The following is a 21,552-nucleotide window of genomic DNA, read 5'->3' on the forward strand; positions in this document are numbered from 1 at the left end:
GAAGGCTGTGGAGTGATCTGACTGCAGCCTTATAGTACCTAAAGGTAGTGTATATACTCCTATGAACAGGAGGGGAGTCAACTCTTAGAAAGGGTAGATAACAGCAGGACAAGGAGAAATGGTTTTAAGATGGAGGAGGTAAGATTTAGGTTGGATGTCAGGGGAAGATTCTTTACTATGAGAGTAGTGAGGTGCTGGAACAGGCTACCCAGAGAAGCTGTGGATACCCCATCACTGGAGGTGTTTAAGGCCAGTTTGGATGGGGCCCTGGGCAGCCTGATCTAGTATTAAATGGGGGAAGTTGTTGGCACTGTCTTTGGTGGGGGGTGTTGGAGATTTGTGATCCTTGAGGTTCCTTCCAACCCGGGCCATTCTGTGATTCTGTGTGAAATGAGGTGATACATCTCCTACCAAGCCTTTGCTCTGAGCATTACGTACTCAGGCAGGAAGGTGGCTGCTGTCCTGCTGGCCGTGTTCCTCACCCATGGCAGCACCCAGAGTGCCCTGCAGTGCACTCGGCTGCAGGCTTGGTGGCAGAGCTGGGCTGGAGCGAGCCAAGCTGTGCCAGGGACCTGCTGCCTCCCACTGTCAGCACACAGCAGTGCTCAGAGCACAGGTGTATTTGCTGAAGGGACTGAAGAAGTAGCGACATACTGATTTGATCTGTTGAGTCAGGTTGTTGCTCAGTGCATCTTTCCCGAAGAATCCATTTCCTTTGGAACCAAGTTGTTGGAATCAAGTGCTATTTTAAACAAACATCAGACAGAGCAATTGCTTCTGGGCTGCGTTGCTTCTGCTGTGCTTCAGGCAGTTGAGCTGTGATTCAGGCTCTGAATTTGTTGTTCAGGGACTTGTTTCAGTGCCCACGCTGCTGTAAGTAAGCTCAGCTCAGCAGTGCCTCTTGTGCCCCACAATGCTTTCACTCACTCACGGTTCAGCAGTCCTAATTCTGACCCCACAAGTGCTCAAAGCCTTTAGAACGTTCTCTCCAATATATCCCGGGGTGAATCATGCAGCATTGTTTGCTGTAAATATAATTTAAGGGGAAAAAATAGTAAGGGGAGCAAATACAGACTTGTAGAGGCAAAGTGGTTTAATTTTCTTTATTGTTTCTATCAGTTATGCAGAAGTCCGAGCTGAAAAAAGGCGAGATCTTGGCCTTGAAGAGTCCTCAATTGAACTGGCGTCCTCTTCTATAAAGGTACTGCATCCCTTCTCAGTTAAATGAACAGAGACACTTCCTACTACCTGTTCTTACTCCTGTATTCCTTTCTCCTTCCAAGTCTTTGCCAGGGCTATGATTTAAGCAGGTGCTCAGGAGTCATGCACTGCATGGCTCTAAGCTGCCCCATCTTGGTGCAGACACGAAGCTGCAAATCCAGCATTTACATTGCTCAGCTTTTCCATGTCTTTCTGAGTGTAGGGCAGGACTGCCATGCACCTGTTTGGTTAATGCCAGCTTGGTGCAGATATTCAAACAAAGGTAGGAAGTTCAGGGAAAACAATGCACTGGTTCTTATTCCAGATTTCAGCTCTGTTTGCACTGGGCAGGATGGCCTCAAGCGCAGGAATGTGACCGAAGCAGTAATTTTCATGGCTTGAATCATTCTCACATCCCAACATGCCTGCCCAATTAACAAGGTCATTTCAGTTCCTTTTAAATTCCTCCTCTCAATAGTTTACAGATAAGGCCGGTAATCAAAGCCACTCTGAGGGGATTGTTGTGTAATTATCATTCCATTAGCCTCGCTACTCTTCAGCCATTGTTTTACAGAAATTACTTATAGGATGCACCGTTAATCAGTCCCAGAGACCTTCTGTGCTGGAGCAGAGGCCATCTTGCTAGCAGCAAATCTCACTGCAGCACACTGCTGTAATTTTCCCTTTCCCATATGATAGCATTTATGTTTCGCTGCAACTATGAAGCTACATCTGCTGGTGCAAAGCAGTAGGAAGAGCAGTAGGGCAGCTGCACCCATTGCTTGCTCCTGGGGAGGAGACTGAGGAGCTCCTGGGGAGGGTGACAGCATGGGACAGCATGGTTGGCACATCCTGCAGCCAAACAGTTCTGCTGTGGGCTGTTAGCCATAAACCAGCTGCCAGTTGCCATCTGTCGTTTTGGTGACAGGGCCATACAAATGCACTAGGTTTGGCTATTCCCACTGGGATATGTGGGTGGGGAGGATAAAGTCATCAGGACAACCATCAAGGGAGAGCCCTGCGGTCAGCTGGAGGGGGCGGGCAGCACCCACCCTGTTATTTTACCCCCGACACCCCCTTATATGTGCTTCTCTCCCTGCAGAGCCACGGCAGCTACCTAGAGGTGGGCCACTGTGGCAGCAGCCAAGATGCCAGCCGGGAGGGAATGTCGCTGTCGTCCCACAGCTCCCGCCGCTCCTCTCACACTGCGCTCTCTGACTCTGCCTGTAAGTACCTGGTTTGGTGGGGAAGTGAGGGGCAGAACACCCTCCCAGGTCTGGGGTTGGGTGAATGGCTTCCACCAGCTGGGACTGAGTCAGTGAGAGGTGCTCAGCTTCAGCACTGACACCTTGTGGTGCTGTGTCCTCCATTGCCCTAGTGAGAGCAGGGGTGACTGGGCACAGCTCTGCTGCAGTGTGACAGCAAAGCGTCTCTTTTCCAGCCACCTCGTCCATGCGACATACCGATACCAGCACTCCCACCCGGCCAGCAGTGCCAGAGAAGGCAGCATTGAGGCTGGCAGCAACTGGAAGCGCTCAGGTCAGTGCTGCTGAAGGGAGCAGATTGCAGGCTTTGGTCTCACCCTTGGAGGGGTCTGATCCCCAGCTCTGGGTGTGTGGGGCCAGGGCTGGGATTTTCTGGGGCCATAGCAGAGGCAAAGAGGGCTTCTGAAGGCACCGCAGCCACCTGCTGGCTCGGGGTTCATAATGCCTCCAGGCCAAGTTCTGTCATTTCTCAGCACACATCTCTTGGGTCTGCTCATGTTAAAAGGCTTTTGTCCAGACATAGATGCTGACACCAAGGGTTTGCTATCAACTAGCAGCAGGCATGTGGGAGCTCAAGTTCTCCTTTCTGACTCACCTTCAGACTACGCATGAAGCTTTCAGGCTTTCCAGGCTCTTTTCATCACTGGGGCTGTGTGGCCAGCAGCAGCTCATACTGTGACCACTCAGCACTAGAGGTGATGGGGACCTCCAATAAAGCAAAGGTTTCATTTTTAGGCGGTAGCAACGCCTCCAGCCACGGGTGAACACCTCCCTCAGCAGTCGGCGGTTCCCTCCCAACAGCCTGTGATGGTACGTGGTGTGGTGCAGCTCCTGCCCCATGCTGGGTGGAAGGGAAGGGGTTGTGCTGGGGCTTTGTGATAAGCAGGAGAGCTGGGCCCTTGCCTCCCAGCCAAGCTGGGATGCTCAAAACATAGGTTAAAGGAAGGCTCAGTCCTGTCAAACTGCTTGGGGCTGCTGAAGACTCATCTGTGTTGTTAGCAGCTGGCACAGACTGACACAGCAGTGTTACAGCCCTGGTGGAAGAAGGGGGTGATGTGACCCGTCTGAGATAGGCCAAAAAAAGAAAAGAGCCAAACACAAATAAAAGAGAATTATAAATCATAGCTAGTCAGGTGTTCCAATAACCTGCCTGCCTTGCACAAAAGCATCACGATGAATGTGTGCAATGGAACTGGCCCAGGCCATGCTCGCTCTCTGCCCCGCAGCCCGTGTACCACTTCCCAGCCCCACTGGGCATGATGCACCAGCTGAAGGAACAGCTGGAGGAGAGGACGCGCATTCTGCAAGCAGACATCAAAACACAGCAGGAGGAGCTGCACGTCATCAAGGAGCAGCTCCAGCTGGTGCAGGACTCCAACCTGCAGGTACCGCTTCCCTGCCCCCAGACTGTGCACCCTTTGCTTTTCCTTGGAGCGTGCAGATCAGTGACAGAGTCATCTGCAGCAGAAGTGTTTGGAAATGAGCTCTGGGTGACTGTTCAGTGTTGCCTCAGGCATGGGGATGGCTGGCAATGTAGCTGGTGTCTGTGACTGCTTAAGGATGGAGTCGTGACTTAGAAAAACAACCACAAGTAAGGGGTCAGGTTGGTCAGAACTCGCCCTGATCCCAGCAGTTAATGCCACTTGTGCCATCCCACAACGTGTGGCAGGGATAACGGCACCAGGCGGTCATGGCTCTGAATATCTGTGCAGATGCTGACGTGGTTGCCCATCCCCATGGCATTCTGTGCTGCTGGGTTTGCAGGCACAGCGCCCATGTGCTGGCAGAGGCCTGCTAGGAGCAGGAGGGTCTCCCAGCAGCTAGGAGCATAGCACAGGTCCTGTGGAGGCCCTGCCAGCTGCACCCCTCAGCACAGGGCAGGAGCCTACAGAGCCCAAGCACCATCTAGTGGCGATAGCCCAGCAAGGGCTGTCTTATATCCCTTCCCGATGTGTAACGCACCCCTGCCTCTCTTCTCCTTAAAGATGCTGATGCAGCAGCCAATCCCACTGGTCTTCAACAACGCGCAGCGCCAGAGCCCACGGAGAGCCCCGCCGCCATCCCGGCAACCCAGCACCAAGAAGGCCCCACAGCCGGGCCCCATGGCCAAGCACTACGGGGGTCCCCCTGTGTCCACCCCACACCCGTTCCTCAGGGAACCCTGCAGCACTCCCTCCCAGGTGCCTGGCAATGATCACACACGGGCAGGTGGCACAGAGCGTTTCGTGGTCGTGAGAGGGGAATTCGTTTCTGTCTGAGAAGTCTTGGAAGGCAGCTGTGATAAACAAGCTCAGCATCACTGGGTCTGCGTTCATAGTGTAGAATCACAGAACAACTTAGGTTAGAAGGGACCTTGCAGCCCCCCTGGCTGCCCCCTCACTTAGTGGGCAGGGCCCACCCGGTCTGACCTTGTGCATCTCCAGGGATGGGAACCCACAGCTCTGGCAGCAGTGCCAGGGCCTCATTGCCCTCCGCATAAAGAATATCTTACTCATATGGAACCTAAATTTCCCCTCTTTTAATTTGAAGCCATTATTCCTTGCACTCGCTGATACTGAATCCCCTGCTCTCCTGCAGGAGGTACTGGAAGGCAGCTAATAATGTCTTCCCAGAACCTGATTTAGATGAAAGAATTTTTCCTGCAACTGAGGATCATAGAAGGGTGACAAATGCCAACAGGGTGTTTGTGTGCATAGACGGATTCCATTCCTACCACTTCCTTCACTCAGGGAGAACTTGAGCTGTTCTTTGCCTTTTTCCCAGTTTGAAGCTAGCTGCATAACTGAGGGCTTCAGAACCTGATCTGTGCATCTGCATTTCAGGTACCACAGCAGCACCTAATGCGAGGAAACCAAGCGCAGCCAACATGTCTGCCAGGGCAGACGAGCATTTCAGTGCCCCTCTACCACAACCCCACGGTGTTTTCACAAGCACATCCCGTTACAGTGGCTGCACAGCTGCCAAGTGATGTTAGCGAAAGGCAGATGCAGTCTGACTACAGCCAGGACAGGAGCCTCAGGTAAGAGCAGCTGTAAACTGCCCCATACTGTGCGGCTGCCTTTCAGGATGGTGTCTGCAGGCATCATCTCTGGGATCTGAGCGCTGCAAAATACTCTGTAAAGAAACAGCACAAACTATGTGAGCTAGAGATCTCACCATCGGTAAAAATGTATTTCTGACGTGGAAGATGTGGCAAGTTTCAGCCCACCTCTGTGGGTCCCACAGTGATGAGAAGCATCCCATTGCATTGGCTTTTTTTTCCGAGGAGAATCAGTGGTACCTTGCGTGCTTTTGGGGAGGGCTTACAGGACTTGTTCCTAGAGGTTGGCAGCCAGCAGTCTGGACCTGGCCTGCCCTGACTGCCCCCTCTTTTTCCTCACCACAGGATGCTGCTGGACCAGTCCATCCAGGCCATGGTGCCTGCTGCCAATGGCAGCACCCAGCCCACGCCGAGCAGCTCCAGCAGGCAGCCGGGGAAGTGAGTCTTTGCTTGTCCCTGCCCCCACGTGGAGGTGTAGCATGGTGCTGCTTCGTGGCTCCAGAAATTGCTTTGAAAAACCTGTGTGCAATTCTAGTCAGTTACGCTTAGTGGGAGGGGGACTTGTGTGTGGGATTTGGCACAGCTTGACAAGCCCCATTGCTCCAATTCCTGCAGCATTGGGCAGCCAAGCCAGGCTTGGGTTCTCACACTGGATTTTCTTCCCTGTGGCAGATTCGTGGCAGAGCAGCAGCCCTTGCCTCCTGTCACGCAGATGCAGCCCATCAGCAGCAGCACGGTGCGGCCCCCCACCCCCTCGCCTGTGTTCTCCCCATCCGTGATGCTCCCCCATGGCAGCTTCGTGTCCCACCCCGGCAGCACCCCGCTGCACCTCCACCCCTGGCCACAGCAGCAGGTTCAGCAGCACCGTCTCTACCTTCAGGTAAGGTCTGTGGCTGTGTACAGGGCTGGGGTGGGATCTGAGGGATCTGGGGAAGAAATGGGACTTAGCTGACCATGATTAGATGTGAGTTGTGCACTCACGTGCCCTCCATCCCCACTATATCTATGTGTGTGTGCCCATGTGCACAGCATTTCCAACCTGACTTGGTACCCAGTTTCAAGGCTGTATTTCCAAGCCCAGCTGCCCCTTAGTGAGCAAAAAACAGAGCCAGGCCTTCAAGTATGACGTCTCACCCAGAGGGCCTGGGGTGGGAATCCCGCTGTGGAAGAGATGGGTGATAAGGGATTGGTCCCCTTGAAAACAAGCCTCCTGCTGCTAGGTCTCAGCATGGCAAGGGGTTTTTATCAGATGCAGTCACTGCTTTCTTTCAAAAAATGGTTGCTTCCCAACACAAACCTCTGGGAAAAGCAGTTTTGTTTTTTTGATGCATGTTTTCATCAGTGCTTGCCAAGTGAATGGGGCTGCCAAGGAGGGGGGCTGTTGAAACTAATAATTAATGTGGTCTCCAAGACTGGCTGGGTTGGCAGAGGCAAGCTATAGTTGTCCTGGAAAAGGTGGTAGAAAACAAGAATGGGAAGAGCTGCAGGGCTGCATTTGGAGTGAGAAATCAATTGCTGTTGCAAACATGGACAGGAAATGCTCCTACTGTTGTATGTGTGTGTGCACAGGAGCTGCTGTAAGCCCAGGGAACAGCAATGTAACTGTACGGGAGGAGAGAGCTTCAGTCAGCAGCAAGTCAGGCCTCAGTGCCATGGTGAGGTGATGCTCTGTGGAGCAGCCATAGGGCTGCCCATCCCTCAGCTGTGCTGTAGCTGCCTGCTGGAGGCCTCTTGCTGGGCTGCCTGTAGGGCTGGTAGGATGGGGCGTCCCACCACCCCGCCATACTCTTCTGTCCTTAGCTCACCGCTGGGTGGGCACAGATGAGGGAGGGGTGCTGGTCCTGGGGCAGGTCCGATCAACAACTGCCTTCGTGTCTCCCTGCAGATGCAAGGAGCTGAGGCGGTGCCGGGAGGCCCCAGCCCACGTGTGTTCCAGCCACCCCACCTCCCGCAGCAGAGCCCCCTGAGCTATTTCCTGCACCCGCAGCCACAGGGCCGCCACACCCAGGGCCAGCCCTGCAACCTGCCTGACCTGCCCGAGATGCAGCTGCCCTGACCGACCGCCGCTCAGACCAGCAAGACCCCACCAGGGGACACCTCACAGAGTGGGATTGCCATGGGGCCCAGCGGGGGTCTCCTGTTGGCACCACCGCTCAAAAGAGCCCGTGGGCTGCGAGTCTCAGCCAGGCCTGCCCCAGAGGGAGCGCGCCGCGGAGCTGAGGAAGAGGAGGATGCTCACCTGGGGCTCCTGCCCACCGGAGCCGCAGACTTGGTGAGAAAGGTGTGCTTGGGGCAGGGCCCAGCATGCTGCTGCCGATCGCCGAGCCGTGCCTGCCTGTGCCAGTGCTGGCTGCAGATCTTTGACCTGGAGGGCACAGCCGCCCGGCTGTGGGCAGGTTGGCTGAGGCCCCCGTGGGGATGCTGGCACCGCAGACAAGCCCCATCCGATGAGGGCCGCGGTGCTGGAAGTCACTGTGACGCCGATCCCAGCGCCGCAGCACACTGCAGGGTTCCCCTGTACATAGCTCGTCTCGCTCGCGTAGGTCCGTCGTGGAGTTTTTCCTTATTTCTATACCTCAACCCCCCACCATTTTGTTTTCCAGGAGATTGGGATAATGCTGCTAATTTATGTAACACCACTTTTGCCTGAATTTCTTACTGTTGTTAAACCAGCTCACACCGCAACCAGTAAGATATTCCTCATCTTTTATGTTGGTTAAGAAGAAGTGCAGAGAAATTTATATGGTTTTTACTCCCTGTAGCCAAATATTTTTTCAGGTTACGTACAGAGAATCTTTACTCTTTCTCCTCCGTCATCCCGTTCTGGTCCAGGTGGATGTTGTTGTGTATGTATGTTTCTTGACATGAAAACAAACAAACACAGTAGAACACCACATGGCAGCAAACTTGGTGGTTTTGCTCGGTCAGATTTCAGTCTGACAAACCCGAATCGTATACTCACAGCGACACAGGCCGTGTTAACAAGCTCACAGGGTCAGCAATAAATTGTATTTTTGTAAATTGCCACTTTTTAACTATACGTTTATATTTATGGATCGAAAACCAGTCTTTCCTCAGTGGGTGTATAGCCGTGTCCTACTGTTTGTGTCTTTCCAAAGGAAAAAGGAACTTGTACATTTCTGAGGCGCTGAGGGCTAACCCTGGGCACCGCTGGAGCCCAAACACAGATGACGGCATAGGCCGTTGCTTTCAGGAGGGGAGGAAAACGTGCACGCACAGAGGCACACACACTTACACCACAGATACACTATTGTACACAGTTTATGTCTCAGTGTTGCTGGTGGGAGGAGAAGGCTGCAGCACGGTTGCTGCCCTGCACGTCCCCCCTCCATGTGCCAGCCCTGGTGTGGCTGGGGGTTCTCTGCTTTGCAAGGAGAGGGGCTGGGGGTGGTGGGTGTACCGGATGGGGCTGTGCCCCTCCACGGCCCTCCTGATGGCAGCACTGGGCTGCATGGTGATGGGGAGGGCTGTGGGGTGGCACGGCTGTCCATCGCTTGCAGCCTCTGAGAAGGGAGCAGGGGAGATTTGCAAGGATGTTTACATGTGAGATTGGCCTTGCTGAAACAAGCATCCTAAAACATGCACTTTATCACACACACCCCCTTTATTTCTGCTAGCACAGCCGCTCATGGGCCCGGTGCCACCCGGGCAGAGCTGTGTGTGCCATGGGGCAAAATCCCAGAGCTATGCCTGCCTCCAATGAGGCATAGTAGGCTCAGGGCCATGGGATTTTTGCCTTAGTTATCACTCACGCTCAAAGAATTAATGTCTAAATGAATCTCTTTATTCAGGTGAATTCCTACCCATTTACCTCGGTGATAGCTACGACCTGTGTTTTTGGGATCCCTTTGGAATTGAGGGTTGCTGGTGGGCTTGGTTCCCCCCGGGTGCTGATGAGAGAAGTGTGAGCGGTGCTGCCTGCACCAGGGGTTGGGCTCCAGCGCTCAATGACATCCTGAGGCTTTCTAGCACACAAGCACCTACGTGCTAGCTCTCTCTCCCTTCATATATAGATATACAGGTGTGTGTGTTTTTAATATACATATATATGTATGTGTGTATCTATAATCAACAGGCCACACAATTCCAGACCTCTGAAAACACAGGCAGCTTTAATTAATAAAGTCTTGCACTTTTAGCGTATTTGTACATATAAGCTAAAGCCTGGTGGGTACAAATCAGGCTGGTTTGACAAACACAGTGAAAAATTGACTGTATATATTGTAACATACGCTGTGTAAAAGAAGAAGAATCTTAGAAGCGACTATAAATCTTGGTTTATTTTATATGATGTCAAATATAGATACATTTATAAATGTTATTATTCTTAAAAGTATTTTGTAACGGGGAACAAAAGGAAGTGTCTTATGAAGATGAAGAGTAAAGATTTTATTCTTGTCTTGAATCTGTGTCGCCGCACGGCTCCGTTGGACGGGAACGTGTGCGTTTGGAATAGCTTTAAGCAGATCATACGCGGTATTTTCCAAAAAAAACCAAAAAAACAAAACAAAAAAAAAAGATCAAAGAAAGAAAGGAAGAAAGAAAGAGAAAGAAATAAAAGCATACCTGTAACACCTCGGACACAGTCGTGCTGTGGTTTTTCCCAGGCACTGCGGGTCAGCTGGAGGGCCGCACTCTGCCCCTTGCTCTCCAGGAGCGCGGAGCTGCAGCGCTCTCACACACACGTGCACACACAGCAGGAGGGATGGGGCTCAAGGCAGAGACTGGGATTGTCCTGACCATTGCCAGAGGCAATAGGGGCAGTGCGTGAGCCAGAAAGAACAAGGCATCACAGCCACCGCAACACGCTATCCATGTCTTCATTTGGATGCAAAAATGAGCCATGCCACTCTTCCTGGACTAACTCAGCAGCCAGCCCAGCATGGAAGCACACTCGGGTTGCGTGCAAGGCTGAACTGGTCCCAGTCTGCAAAACCTGGGTCCCCTCTTCACCTTTAGGGGAGCTTGAAGGCCTAGTGTGGGTTTTCTATGGCTCAGTCCTTGCTAAGAATGCCTTTAACACAACTGATGCCCTTGAATAAACATCTGAAGCAGCCCATCACGAGAAAGAACGTTGCTTCAAGCACAGATCATTTTTTCTTAAATGAAACATATTTTATTGAACGCCCCATTTGTCTTACAGTACTTCCACATACAGCACGCTGTATAAAAAGCCAACCTGCCAACACAGGTGTGTTGCCTTCTTGGTAAAGTGACAAAGCTGTAACAAAAAAAAAAGCAAAACAGTCTATTCTTCCTTTCCAGACAGCAACTGCAGTCACAATCCAGAACCCTGTATAGTACAACTGGATGAGAACATTCCAGGAGATTCAACATACAGCTATTTCTTACTTGTTATATTTCTGCTTTATAGAATATTATTACGTTGTCATTAGAATGAGGAACAAGTGGTTTGTCTTAGGAACGGACTGATGCAGAGGGGGCATTTTCTGAATCACATGGCAGCCACCATTTCTATGTCTCAGAAGATGCCCCAGTTTGTATTATAAACAGTTCACCCCGTGGTGGAAAAGGCCCAAAGGGCCGATCCTCGTGCTGTGCTCAGGCCCTGGGGTGACCACTGCTGAGTGGAGCACACAAAGGGGCAGAGCAGCTGCTCCTTGTGGCGGCTGGACTCACCCAGTGCGGCGTGATGGGGGACACCAGGCTCAGAGGCTGTGCCGGTGTGCACAGGGATATGTTTGACAAAGGCATCTGATGTGTGTATCAGCAATAATGATGGCCCAGCCACTACTAAAGGGCGGTGAAGTTCACACCAACAGCTGCTGGGAATGTTCTGGGATAAATCAGCATGGCAGAGCTGCCCAGTCAAATAGCATGACCAACATGTGTTAGCAATCTAACACTAGCGACCGCGTGTGTTCTTATACTGACGGATGCACACTCTGTTCCTAAGACAGGACCATGAGATAATGGGCATGGTTACAGAAAGAAAACGACAGATGTGAAATGACACGTCTGTACTTATCTAACCACACCGCTTGCTGCTGATGGATAAGCTGCTCAAAGCTCAAAACCGTGTCTAAAAGCCTCCAAATGACAACATGAATGGACGTCCCTCTGCAGGGTAGGGCTGCTTTCCTGGACCGACTGTAATAGAAACTGGTATTTCAAGAAGTCGCTCAGTTTTGCATAACCAAACCATGTAATAAGAGAGGGCCATTGGATTTGGCAGGTTCCTTCAGCACAGTCTTTTGTACTTAACTTCACCCTGCATGTGCTTTTAAAAACATCTTGGCCCTTCACCAAAAAGCGCAATTGAGTTTTAAGACCTCCACATCCCTGCGCTATGTAGCTTAGTGAACAGCCTGTACCTCTCACTGCCTCTTGACGTTTGCAGTACCCACCATGGACCTACAAAAGCATTTCGCTTGGGTAGCTGTATCTCTTTTCATGGGGCTTTGTTCATTTCAGCACAGCTGCTTACACGAGAATTACACGCTGAGCAAACCTTATCTGAGCACATCCTAGACCAGAACATCAGCATCGTCTGCTTCGTGCTTCTAAGTCAGCATTAGGAAAACATCTACACAGCGCTGTCCCAGTTTGCCTCAGAAACATCCATCTGAATAAATTCATTTGTATATTTGATGCACGGATATGCAGATCAGAATGATGCTGTATCACGTGTGACTACTTCACAAAGGTTTCTGAACAAATCTTCATCCTTTTTCACAACTATTTTTTTTTGGAGTTCCTGCTCATTCAATAACACCTTAATACCTGAGAGTGTCGGGGAGAGAAAGTCATTCGTACATTCATTACTCCAGATCAAAACCGCCTGCTTTAGAAGCAGCACGAGAACTTAAACGCCGATTGCAATGGTGGCATTTCAACAAATGCTTCTAGCACGAAAGTCGTGTTGTTCCTCCTTCTTTTTAGCACTGCGAGAACAACAGCCAGCAGTGAATGATACCATCCCCATTCTGCTTCTTTACAAAAAAACATGCACAGTATAAAAATAACACTGCTCTGCAGACAAAGTTTGTCACAGGGACTTTAAAAACAGCTCTTCTGAACCAGTTTAATGTCGTTAAAATACAGACTCTTCCCATCTTTCTGTAAACCCATTCTAGCACACGTTACCTAAGGTTCAAGGTCAAACCCCATCAGGAAAGCACTGGCAGAGCTTACTTCCCCAGCATCTTCACTACATCATCTTTATGTACATAAAAAATCCCACATGAGGTTCACAGGCATTTTGTTGTTGCCACGAATCCTGGCAGACAGAAAATATTACAGCAGCAATAAATCAGCGAGCTGCAAAAAAGAATTCATTATCACTTGGTTGGGGTGCGGACCCAGCGTAGGCAAAGGAGCAACTGCAATCTGTCCATAACAGTGCCATAGTCAGCATTCAGCTTATCTGGAAGCAACTATGCACAGTCTGTCCTTGGGCTTTCCAAACTCTCTATATTTCTTCACCACACTCCTAAGATGCCAACAATGGCTCTTGTAAGATGACTGAGAACCACCACAGGATCAGGCACTGCTCTCCCTTTGTTTCAGCAATCTATTCCAGCCTTTGCATCTGCCTGCAACTTGGAAGACCAAGCAGCTTCTACCATTTCTGCCTAAGCTGAAAGAGGATCAATATGAAAATAGGACAAAGATCTCAAATATAGGCTGAGCTATAAAGGAAGGAAATTAGTTTGAAGGGCCACACTGCAGAAACTGAGACGTGGGTCAAGAGAAGGCAGTTTGCAATGTGATGACAAGGGGCTGAAATCGGTCACAGTGCAGGACCACTGGTGACACCAAAGCAGGGAACTGTGAGCAGGGTTGCTTTCTTCCCTAACCTCAGGCTCCCGTGCCATCATAGTTACCAGCTGAAACCTCTGTTCATAGTCTTCACCTCATTCCTGTCCACATGCAAGTTTGGAAATAACTAACCTGGATGTCAACCTCTGAGCTGTTGACTCATTTTAAGTGGAAAATGTCTAGACAGAAGTCATGACATTTATCACAGGAATAGAAATGAACGTGGGGAGTGCACAGCTGTCATTCAGAGAAGTTTGTCACAGGTCACATCTAGTATTTCCTACCAATGCTGCATATTTTAATAGTACGGGAGGGAGTTTATCCTTCAGCCCCTGCTTGGATCGAAACTTACGAACAATGCAAGAAAGTGATTGTGCTTCAAACTATTTTTATTTACATTAAATCATAGCAGTAATCTGACGTTTAAAGCTAAATCTTCAAACCCCATTCCCTATGTAAACAACGTATTCGATATCCATAGTAACAACCTTCATCTGCTAGTGCTCTATGTAGTTAATTCAGAGTCAAAGACAAAGTAAATTACATCCTAGTTCTTGCTTTAAGTTGTAAATTTTTAGTGCTCTCTATTCTAGCTTTTACCTCACGAGGTTTCTCAAAAAATCTCACAAAGGCCGGCTCGTTCAGTAAGGATGCCAGAATCTGTTCAAAGGCAAAAGACCATTCGTGGCTCTTTCTCAGACCCTGCTCTCCGCTGCCTTCAGTCTGCTCAGAGCTGCCTTCCTCCTGTCCTTTATGAGAGCCTTCAGCAGGTACCTCTGTTGTGGCAGCCAGACTTCTGACCGGTGATGTGGGACCCTGAAGCCTTCTCCCAACTTCTTCCATTTTCAGCAGGAGGCTGGTAACCACTGCTATAGCCCGGTACAACAGTTCCTCCTCAGGATCTCCGTGGAATAGATTGTACAAAGTTTTTGAGAACTGGATGAACTGAGACTAAACAGACACACAGAGGAGACTATTCAGAGAACAGCGACACAACTCTCCTGTTTCACTACGCACTGCAGTCTCAACCCACTGCTTGCAGCTGTTGGGCCCCTGCTGCAAAAACTGCTCTACTGGCAGCATCGTCATGGACCCTGGTAAACATGTGTGCCTGAAAGCCCCCCTCTTACAGTCTATAGTAAGCTTACAGTTAAAGTAGACGCAGACAGTTTTACCTGATTCATTCTTGGCAAATCCTTAATGTTTTCTTCTTTTCTAAGAAGTTCATCTTGCCACTGCTTCAGATAGGCCTGGATATCAACCTTGCCCTTCCCTATTTGACCAAAATAAAGGAATAAAGATGAAGGGAGCAAACAAGAACTGAGAGCTTCCGTGAGGTACGATGAGTAGAACAACTGCATCCTCCATGTCATTCATTTGGGGCTGTGGGGCCAGGATCAGAGTTTACATTACTCCCTCCTCCACAGGTCTACACTTACAGAAGTGGTTATAAAGTTAGCACTACGCTGGAGGTTATGTGAATTAGTCTACTATGTCAGCATGCACTTTCCAAGTGTTGCTCCCACAAAAGACTTTAGCATTCCCTACCTTTTTCTGGGCTGCTCTTCAAAGCATCACTTTCAAGACTATCCCCAGCTGATGAAACTAGAGTTTAGAAGAGGAAAAAAAAGTTATTGCTTTGAGACAGGAGCATTAACGCTTCACCTCCCTTTATCAAAAATTCTTTCCTTAAGGAGAAAGACCCCCAAAAGAGCCTCCCCACAAAGAAACCATGTGGCAAAATCTGGATACCTTCTAACAGAAAAGTAGAAGCCACCGCAAGGCTGGACACTGCAAATAACTACCATCAGCCCTATCAAGTAGAGAACCTTCAGAATGCTTTCTGGCCTGTGCACTGAGCAGCACTGAGGACAGAACCAACATGCTGTGGATTAGGCATTTTTGGATAGTTTCTAAAAATCAAAAAGGGTCTTCCTTCCAAACAGTTTTCCAACTCCATACATTTAAATCCCTTTCCCTCCTCCCCCCCAACTTACAGGATTTCAAATATAAACAAAGAATTCTGAAACCCAGTGCCTCAGAGTCATCGAGTGTTTGGTTAATAAATATCTTGAAGCAGGAAATATCGTCTCTTGAATGCAAAACTGCAATGGCCACCTCTTCAACAACTGTTGTAACAGAAAGGCTTCCTACTATGCTGAAAAATGCTGACCAATTATATTCCTCTATTTCAAGTAAACACTTGCAGCCTTTGAATTCATTCATCAGGCATACCCAATTCAGGACAGAACATCACTATTCTGTGTGCAGATACCAGTGAAATGGCCCCTAAGTGATGCTCACAATGAAGCCACATGCGGCTACAGAAGAAAACTGCTGTGAAGTGAGATGGTTACCCACAAATTCTGCACTGCTTTGTATGACAACGGAGCTATTTACAGAACATCTTCACAGAAGATTCTCGCTAACAGTAACACGATTTGCTGGAACAGGTAAATTCAAACCAGATTTTGGAGGGTTTCAGAAGAAAACTCCCCATTTTTCACCACGAGATAATTAACAGAATCCTTCCAATATTCTGTAGGCAAAGCCACACACTTACCACTGAGTTGACTGAAGTGGATGAGTTCTTCTTTTGAAAGATCAACACCTTTGGAAGGGCTTAGAGATTCCACTTCAGTAAAAGCTGCAATAAATAATTGAATAAAGTGGTTTTGGAGCTCCCAAGCATTGCCAGGCAAGGGAGAAAAAGCAAAAGCTTTAGACTTATATATCATCCCTACAAACAAAATGGGAATGGTGTTTGAGTGTATGAAGTACTTCCCAAAGTGTACATCACCCAGCAAAAAAATACACATCTGTATTACAGCTACAGGACTGTACTGTAGCCAGAGCTTGCAGGAAAAGAAGCTAAAAAAATATAAACCAACCAACCAAACCCACCAGGAATAGCCTCTTACTAACCTGGAGGGATGTGCAACTTAAAAAGAAGCTTGAGTTTGTCAGTGAAGCTTCCATTATACATGGTATCTGTTTGAGACAAGAAGAAAACAGGTTATTCAACTGGACCAAGATTTAAAATGCCCTCTTAACCTACACAACCACAATCCACAGACACTGGAACAGGACATGTGTCATGTCCTACATGGAGTGCAACTAGATGAAGCTTAAGGAAATATCAGCTGCAACTAAGCCTAGGGTTTGCCTACACTGAGGAAAGAACGCTACAAAATTGTCACACACTATCCCATGAAGTACTTCTGAATACCCAGTGAAACACAAAAGCACGCTCACTAATTAGACTGCAAACACCTGTAACAAGCTAACACTGGGGTTACAGAAGAAAGTACAGAGCACAGGATGCCTGCGACTTACTGAAATAAAACCACAGCACCAAAGAAACGTAGCATCAAAGTCTTCCCAGCATTTGCCTTTCCTATTTTTACTCCCGAGCTTTGAAAACAAGATGAAAGGAACAGAGCAGCAACTTTGAAAACTTTCAGTTCCCCAGAGATATGAGGCAGCGGTGATCGCGCACAATCTGTGTATGAAACGGCTTACAGCGCGAGGAAGCATTTATCATCAAAACCACAAGGTCATGCCATTTTCTAACTTGCCGATGTTTTTGATAGTAAAGCTGGATTTAAATATAATTTCAAGTAAGAGATTACCCTCCAGGGGGATTAAGATTTCAGAGAAGTTACTAATTTGTAAAGCTTTCTGTTAGCTACTTCAATACAGCTCAAGACAATTTGACCCAAAAATAAGAGGCTCCTTAAACTCGCTACATAGTGAACAGGAGGTGATAACACTCGGGTCTACTTCCAAAATGGAGTTCCCTTGTGAGTGTACTACGGATACGTGTTGTTCTCCTACCAAGAACACAGGCAAATTGTTTGAAGTTGATAAGGCCATGGCAGTTCTCATCCATCAGTCTGAATGTCCACAATGCAATAGAGTCTCTGTTTGCACAGTGCGACCATGGGCTCAGGAGACGACAAAGAACTCTGAATTGCTGGCAATCAATTCGATACTGCTCAAGATACGGCAGGCTGGCATCATGGTGATCTAAAACAGGACTATTTACATTCCAATAGCAGGAAAGAAAGTGTTCCCTCTGCAAAGGGAAGGTTATAGATATTAGATTGTATGAATAAACAACTATTTATCTGGGTTAAAGAAGTGGGGAGTCAGCTATGTAGCTTGCTTTTAAACAGATGTAAAATAAACATATTGAATCTAGCTTTCACCTACTCCACACCCTTCATTCTGTCCACCATTAGGATGGATGTTTGAGAAGCGATGAAAATGGCGTATTACCTTGAATAATTCATAAAGCTCATCAAGATCATTAGGACTGAATTTTACATCCTGAGACACAACACGCAGCTGAAATAAAATTAAGAAACAATGAATGAGTAGCGTCTTCATGGAATAAGCCCATAAAACGTGAGAAACAAACTTGTACTAAAAAGATAGTTTGAATCTTCCAGGTTTGGGTATGTTAGAATTAGCAGTAAGAACAGAATTGCTTCTTAAAAGGAATTAGAGGGTGATTGGAAGGGGATTAATGGGAGAAATAAATTCTCCCTAAAAAGGGAGCTTAAAGAGAGTCACATCATTTGCATACGTGAAGCCTACACTGTGATACCCAAGAGATACAACTTGAATGTTAGATTATTTATAATGAACTAGTGTACAGCTTCCTTTATAATGGACAAATGCACATCCAGCCCTTACTGTGAAGCTGAATCCCCATTTTTTAAATGTCGAAGCAAAACAAACAAGATTTTCAAACAAGACCAGTATCCATCTTCACAAGATGTATGCTTTATAAAATGGAATATAACAGATAACATCTTAGCTTAATACACAGCATTTAGTATTGGTTGCTACAAGCCACATCTACTATTGATAAAAGCACTGCTTGCTAAGTAGACTACTGTTACCAGTTACTGCAAATAAGCCAATGTAAAAAGCAGACAAACCAAGGAAGTACTTGCAACCCCTACCTTCATTCAGAAGCCTGAAATAAAAGGTGTTGGTAGCTGAAGAGCTGCTACACCAAGCATGCATTACCACACACTCACACACACCACAGACTCAAGAAGCAACACTTGGTGAATGCTGACAATAATGCAATACAATAATCTCTTTAGTGACATTTGGGATAGCTGCCAAAAGAAAAAAATGCTAGTAATTAATTGTGCTACTGTAGCACTATGTCTCAAAGAGAAATGCATTAACAATTTAAGAACAGCAGAAAGAAATATAGGTCAGCCTGTTCCCATCAATGCAAAATGTCTAAGTTATGCCAGCTTTTAGAAGCTGTAGGTGATTATGGCATTTGTAATGAGAGCAGAAGGTCATGCTGTGATTCAAAGACTGAAAACATCACAACTCAAACCTCAGCTAACAGACACCCTGCAGACAACAGGGATTTCAGCCTACAGAACGACTTATTTGGCTTTGGAAATTGTAGTTGTTCTAAAGATTTTCCAAAAACGAAGGGATTTTACCAGATGAAAGGGTTTTGTTTTTCAAGTTACTCACCACATTCTGCTTGGTTGTAGCTTCTAATGTCTGGATCACGTAAAGCCTGTTTCTGCAGCGCATACTCTCAACATCTTCATACCGAATATCACCGTATCTCTATGAGGAAAAATACAGTTCTATGAAAACAACTCCTGTTAGATATATCTAACCAGGTATTTTTGCTTCTTCTGCATCAAAATACAAGTGTGGATGCACAGGAAGACCACAGAAACTGAGCAAGGAATCATTTATTACCACATCAAGACTTTCAATAAATAGTGCAATTTTAAAGAACAAAGTGTTTAGAAGACTGAAGGAAGAAAGAGAAGAAACTGCAGTTCACTGCATGGGAAGACAAAGTCTAATGTGTATGTTGTCAGGCTTGAAGATCACTATAGAGAACTCTAGGTGAAGGAGAAACCTATCTACAAATGGATTAATACCCTGATCTAAAACTCAGGATAGAACAAGAAGGAGAAGCTAGATCTATATCCTCCCCACTACTACACTGCAAAAATCAAAGCAGCACACTGAAAGGAAATGCTAGAGGATCCTAACCGATCCTCCTCACCCAGCACATCCCAAAACATCTATTTCATGAGTACAGTAAGCTAATTATGTACAGTTTCCTGCAGTAGACATTATGTCAGATGTTACCACCATCTGCAATGTAATCAGACTCAATGAGTAAACACAAGCGCTGTTTCTTCTGTGCTTTGTTTGTCATTGAGCTGACATACTACTAGACACGCTATCAGAGTGAATGAAGGATGACAAAGATGCACGACCTATGATGAGTCCAGGGAACTCCACTGCGGACAGCCTAGCAAGAACATTCCAGGCAGTTTAAAGAAAAAAAGACAAACAAACAAATACAAAAACAAATCTATCTTGTAATATAGACGGTTTTCAGTGAGCCTCAGCAAAATGCACACTGTAATCCCTTCCACTCTAGAGAGATCTCCTACACTAGTTTGAACCATATAGTGTAAACACTGTGTGGGGTGCAAAAACATACCCACAAGAACACATACTTCATTTGACTCTCGGATCAAATCAGTAATGTCCACTTTGGGGTGGTCACCCTTTGCATCGCTGAGGTTGGAGCCCTGCTGCACAGCTGGAGGCAAAGGACTGTCTTTGTTGGTGACACTGTCAAAAAACCTGCGTGAAGCAAACACATGAGAAAACAGCAGGAAGCAGATTATCACAACAAAATAGTAACATCAGCATCTACTGAAAAAACACGAGCATAAATACCAAAATAACCTCAATGTGCAAAAGTAGCAAAGAACATCAGCATGAATAGTACAAATCTGATGCAACAGTAGTACTGATACACAAACACAGGAACCCACAACCCAGAAAAAGCTGTAGAGCCTTGAAATTTTCAAGACACGGCTAGATAGTAACATAGCTGATGTGACCTACTGCTAACAGTAATCCTTTCTGCAGGTGGAAGTTGCACCAGAGGCTTCCAGAGCCCCCTCCACTTGCTTTTCTCCTGGTTCTCAGTGTGCTACATAACCAGGGGAGAGGAAAGGAGCCTTGGGCTGAACTATGATCCAGGCAGTCTTAATTCTCTCAGATGCATAAGCCAAGACATGCCCGATCTGTACTATTTATCACACCTACATAACCAGGGTAAACAGTTCCAACATGGAGGTCAGCCAACTCTTTGGTCAGCGTTGAGAAACAAATGTCTATGGAGTGACGGCTTCCTGCTTTTGGAGGTGACACAAACCACTGCCATCATTTTATAAATACACCAGAATGCTGCAGGCTGGATTAAGTGTGCAGCGGAAGTGTTGCAACCAAAGAAAATGTTAAAAGTCAAAGTTCAAAAGAAGTTCACAATAATCACCCAAATAGTGGATTGTCAGCTGGAAGAGGCAGTTTATTCGGTTGAAGTGAAACTTAAAACTTCACTCTGCTTTTAGATGTTATATTTTAATAAATCAAAAACCTGAGTGAATGTGCTCTTACTGCTATTGCTTTCAAGTGCTTAAAATTTAAACAAACACAGTTAGGTTCTAAAACAAGCACCAGGCTGTACGGCATCTTAACATAAAAATACAATTCCCTCATTAATTCTGTAGTTCATACCCCATCCAAACATGCAACGCTTAAAAATCTGGCTAAAGGGAAATTCTTATTATCCCTACATAACAATTACAAACTCATAACTTATAGAGCAGAGTCTCAGCACAGGGTTTCTGTTTTAACACTCCCTGGAGCAGCAACAGCGCTATTTAGGCAGCTGGTCAAGCAAAAACCATGCAAAGTAATGCATTAATTAAGAACATATTTGATATTGTGTATTTGAATTTTTCTTTAAATGCTAACATAAAACAGCTATCTGGTCACTGCTGTCCTCAACATCATTATTTCCCTCCCTCCCCCTATTATCCACCATTAGCAGCAGAGGAGCCAGCAGCCAAAACTACAAGAACTTAGCTGCAGAATGTTTTCTTACTAAGTGAATGTCTGAACTGTTTGGAACAGCCTTAGTGTTCTCTAGACTAGCTGCTTATCATGAAAAGTTATCTTTTAGTTAAAAATAACAACAGTTTTTACTTTAAAACACATGAATTTGCAGTGATTCTAGTAAAGCTTTAAAGGAGGATGGGATTTTCAGAGTACCCAGGCAAACTTCCCTGCCATCCCTTCCGGAATTTCAACATGAGATGAGCATTTCATTACTCTGAAGAGTCCGGAATTCTTGGCTAGATGTCTCCCTGCTGCCCC

The 21,552-nt window shown here is 47.1% G+C and overlaps 2 protein-coding genes across 2 annotated transcripts in view; one reads left to right on the plus strand and one right to left on the minus strand.

Annotated features, from left to right (window-relative positions):
• Positions 1-10,011, plus strand: part of PASD1 (PAS domain containing repressor 1) — a 43,750-nt gene extending 33,739 nt beyond the window's left edge. The window contains exons 13-22 of the mRNA XM_072336350.1: positions 1,120-1,201; positions 2,303-2,426; positions 2,642-2,811; positions 3,201-3,275; positions 3,692-3,850; positions 4,451-4,645; positions 5,288-5,484; positions 5,851-5,943; positions 6,178-6,385; positions 7,391-10,011. Coding sequence (XP_072192451.1) covers positions 1,120-1,201; positions 2,303-2,426; positions 2,642-2,811; positions 3,201-3,275; positions 3,692-3,850; positions 4,451-4,645; positions 5,288-5,484; positions 5,851-5,943; positions 6,178-6,385; positions 7,391-7,561 — 1,474 coding nt within the window. The 3' untranslated portion in view covers positions 7,562-10,011. The remainder of the gene's footprint in view (positions 1-1,119; positions 1,202-2,302; positions 2,427-2,641; positions 2,812-3,200; positions 3,276-3,691; positions 3,851-4,450; positions 4,646-5,287; positions 5,485-5,850; positions 5,944-6,177; positions 6,386-7,390) is intronic.
• Positions 10,012-10,628: 617 nt separating this feature from the next.
• The window catches only part of TBC1D8B (TBC1 domain family member 8B), a 32,700-nt gene continuing 21,776 nt past the window's right edge, over positions 10,629-21,552 (minus strand). The window contains exons 13-21 of the mRNA XM_072334736.1: positions 19,839-19,968; positions 18,823-18,921; positions 17,590-17,658; positions 17,146-17,386; positions 16,234-16,299; positions 15,872-15,955; positions 14,857-14,913; positions 14,484-14,581; positions 10,629-14,259 (exon numbers count right to left, since the gene is read on the minus strand). Coding sequence (XP_072190837.1) covers positions 13,849-14,259; positions 14,484-14,581; positions 14,857-14,913; positions 15,872-15,955; positions 16,234-16,299; positions 17,146-17,386; positions 17,590-17,658; positions 18,823-18,921; positions 19,839-19,968 — 1,255 coding nt within the window. The 3' untranslated portion in view covers positions 10,629-13,848. The remainder of the gene's footprint in view (positions 14,260-14,483; positions 14,582-14,856; positions 14,914-15,871; positions 15,956-16,233; positions 16,300-17,145; positions 17,387-17,589; positions 17,659-18,822; positions 18,922-19,838; positions 19,969-21,552) is intronic.

Source organism: Excalfactoria chinensis, chromosome 4 (genome assembly GCF_039878825.1).
Source record: "Excalfactoria chinensis isolate bCotChi1 chromosome 4, bCotChi1.hap2, whole genome shotgun sequence".
Lineage (NCBI taxonomy): Eukaryota > Metazoa > Chordata > Aves > Galliformes > Phasianidae > Excalfactoria > Excalfactoria chinensis.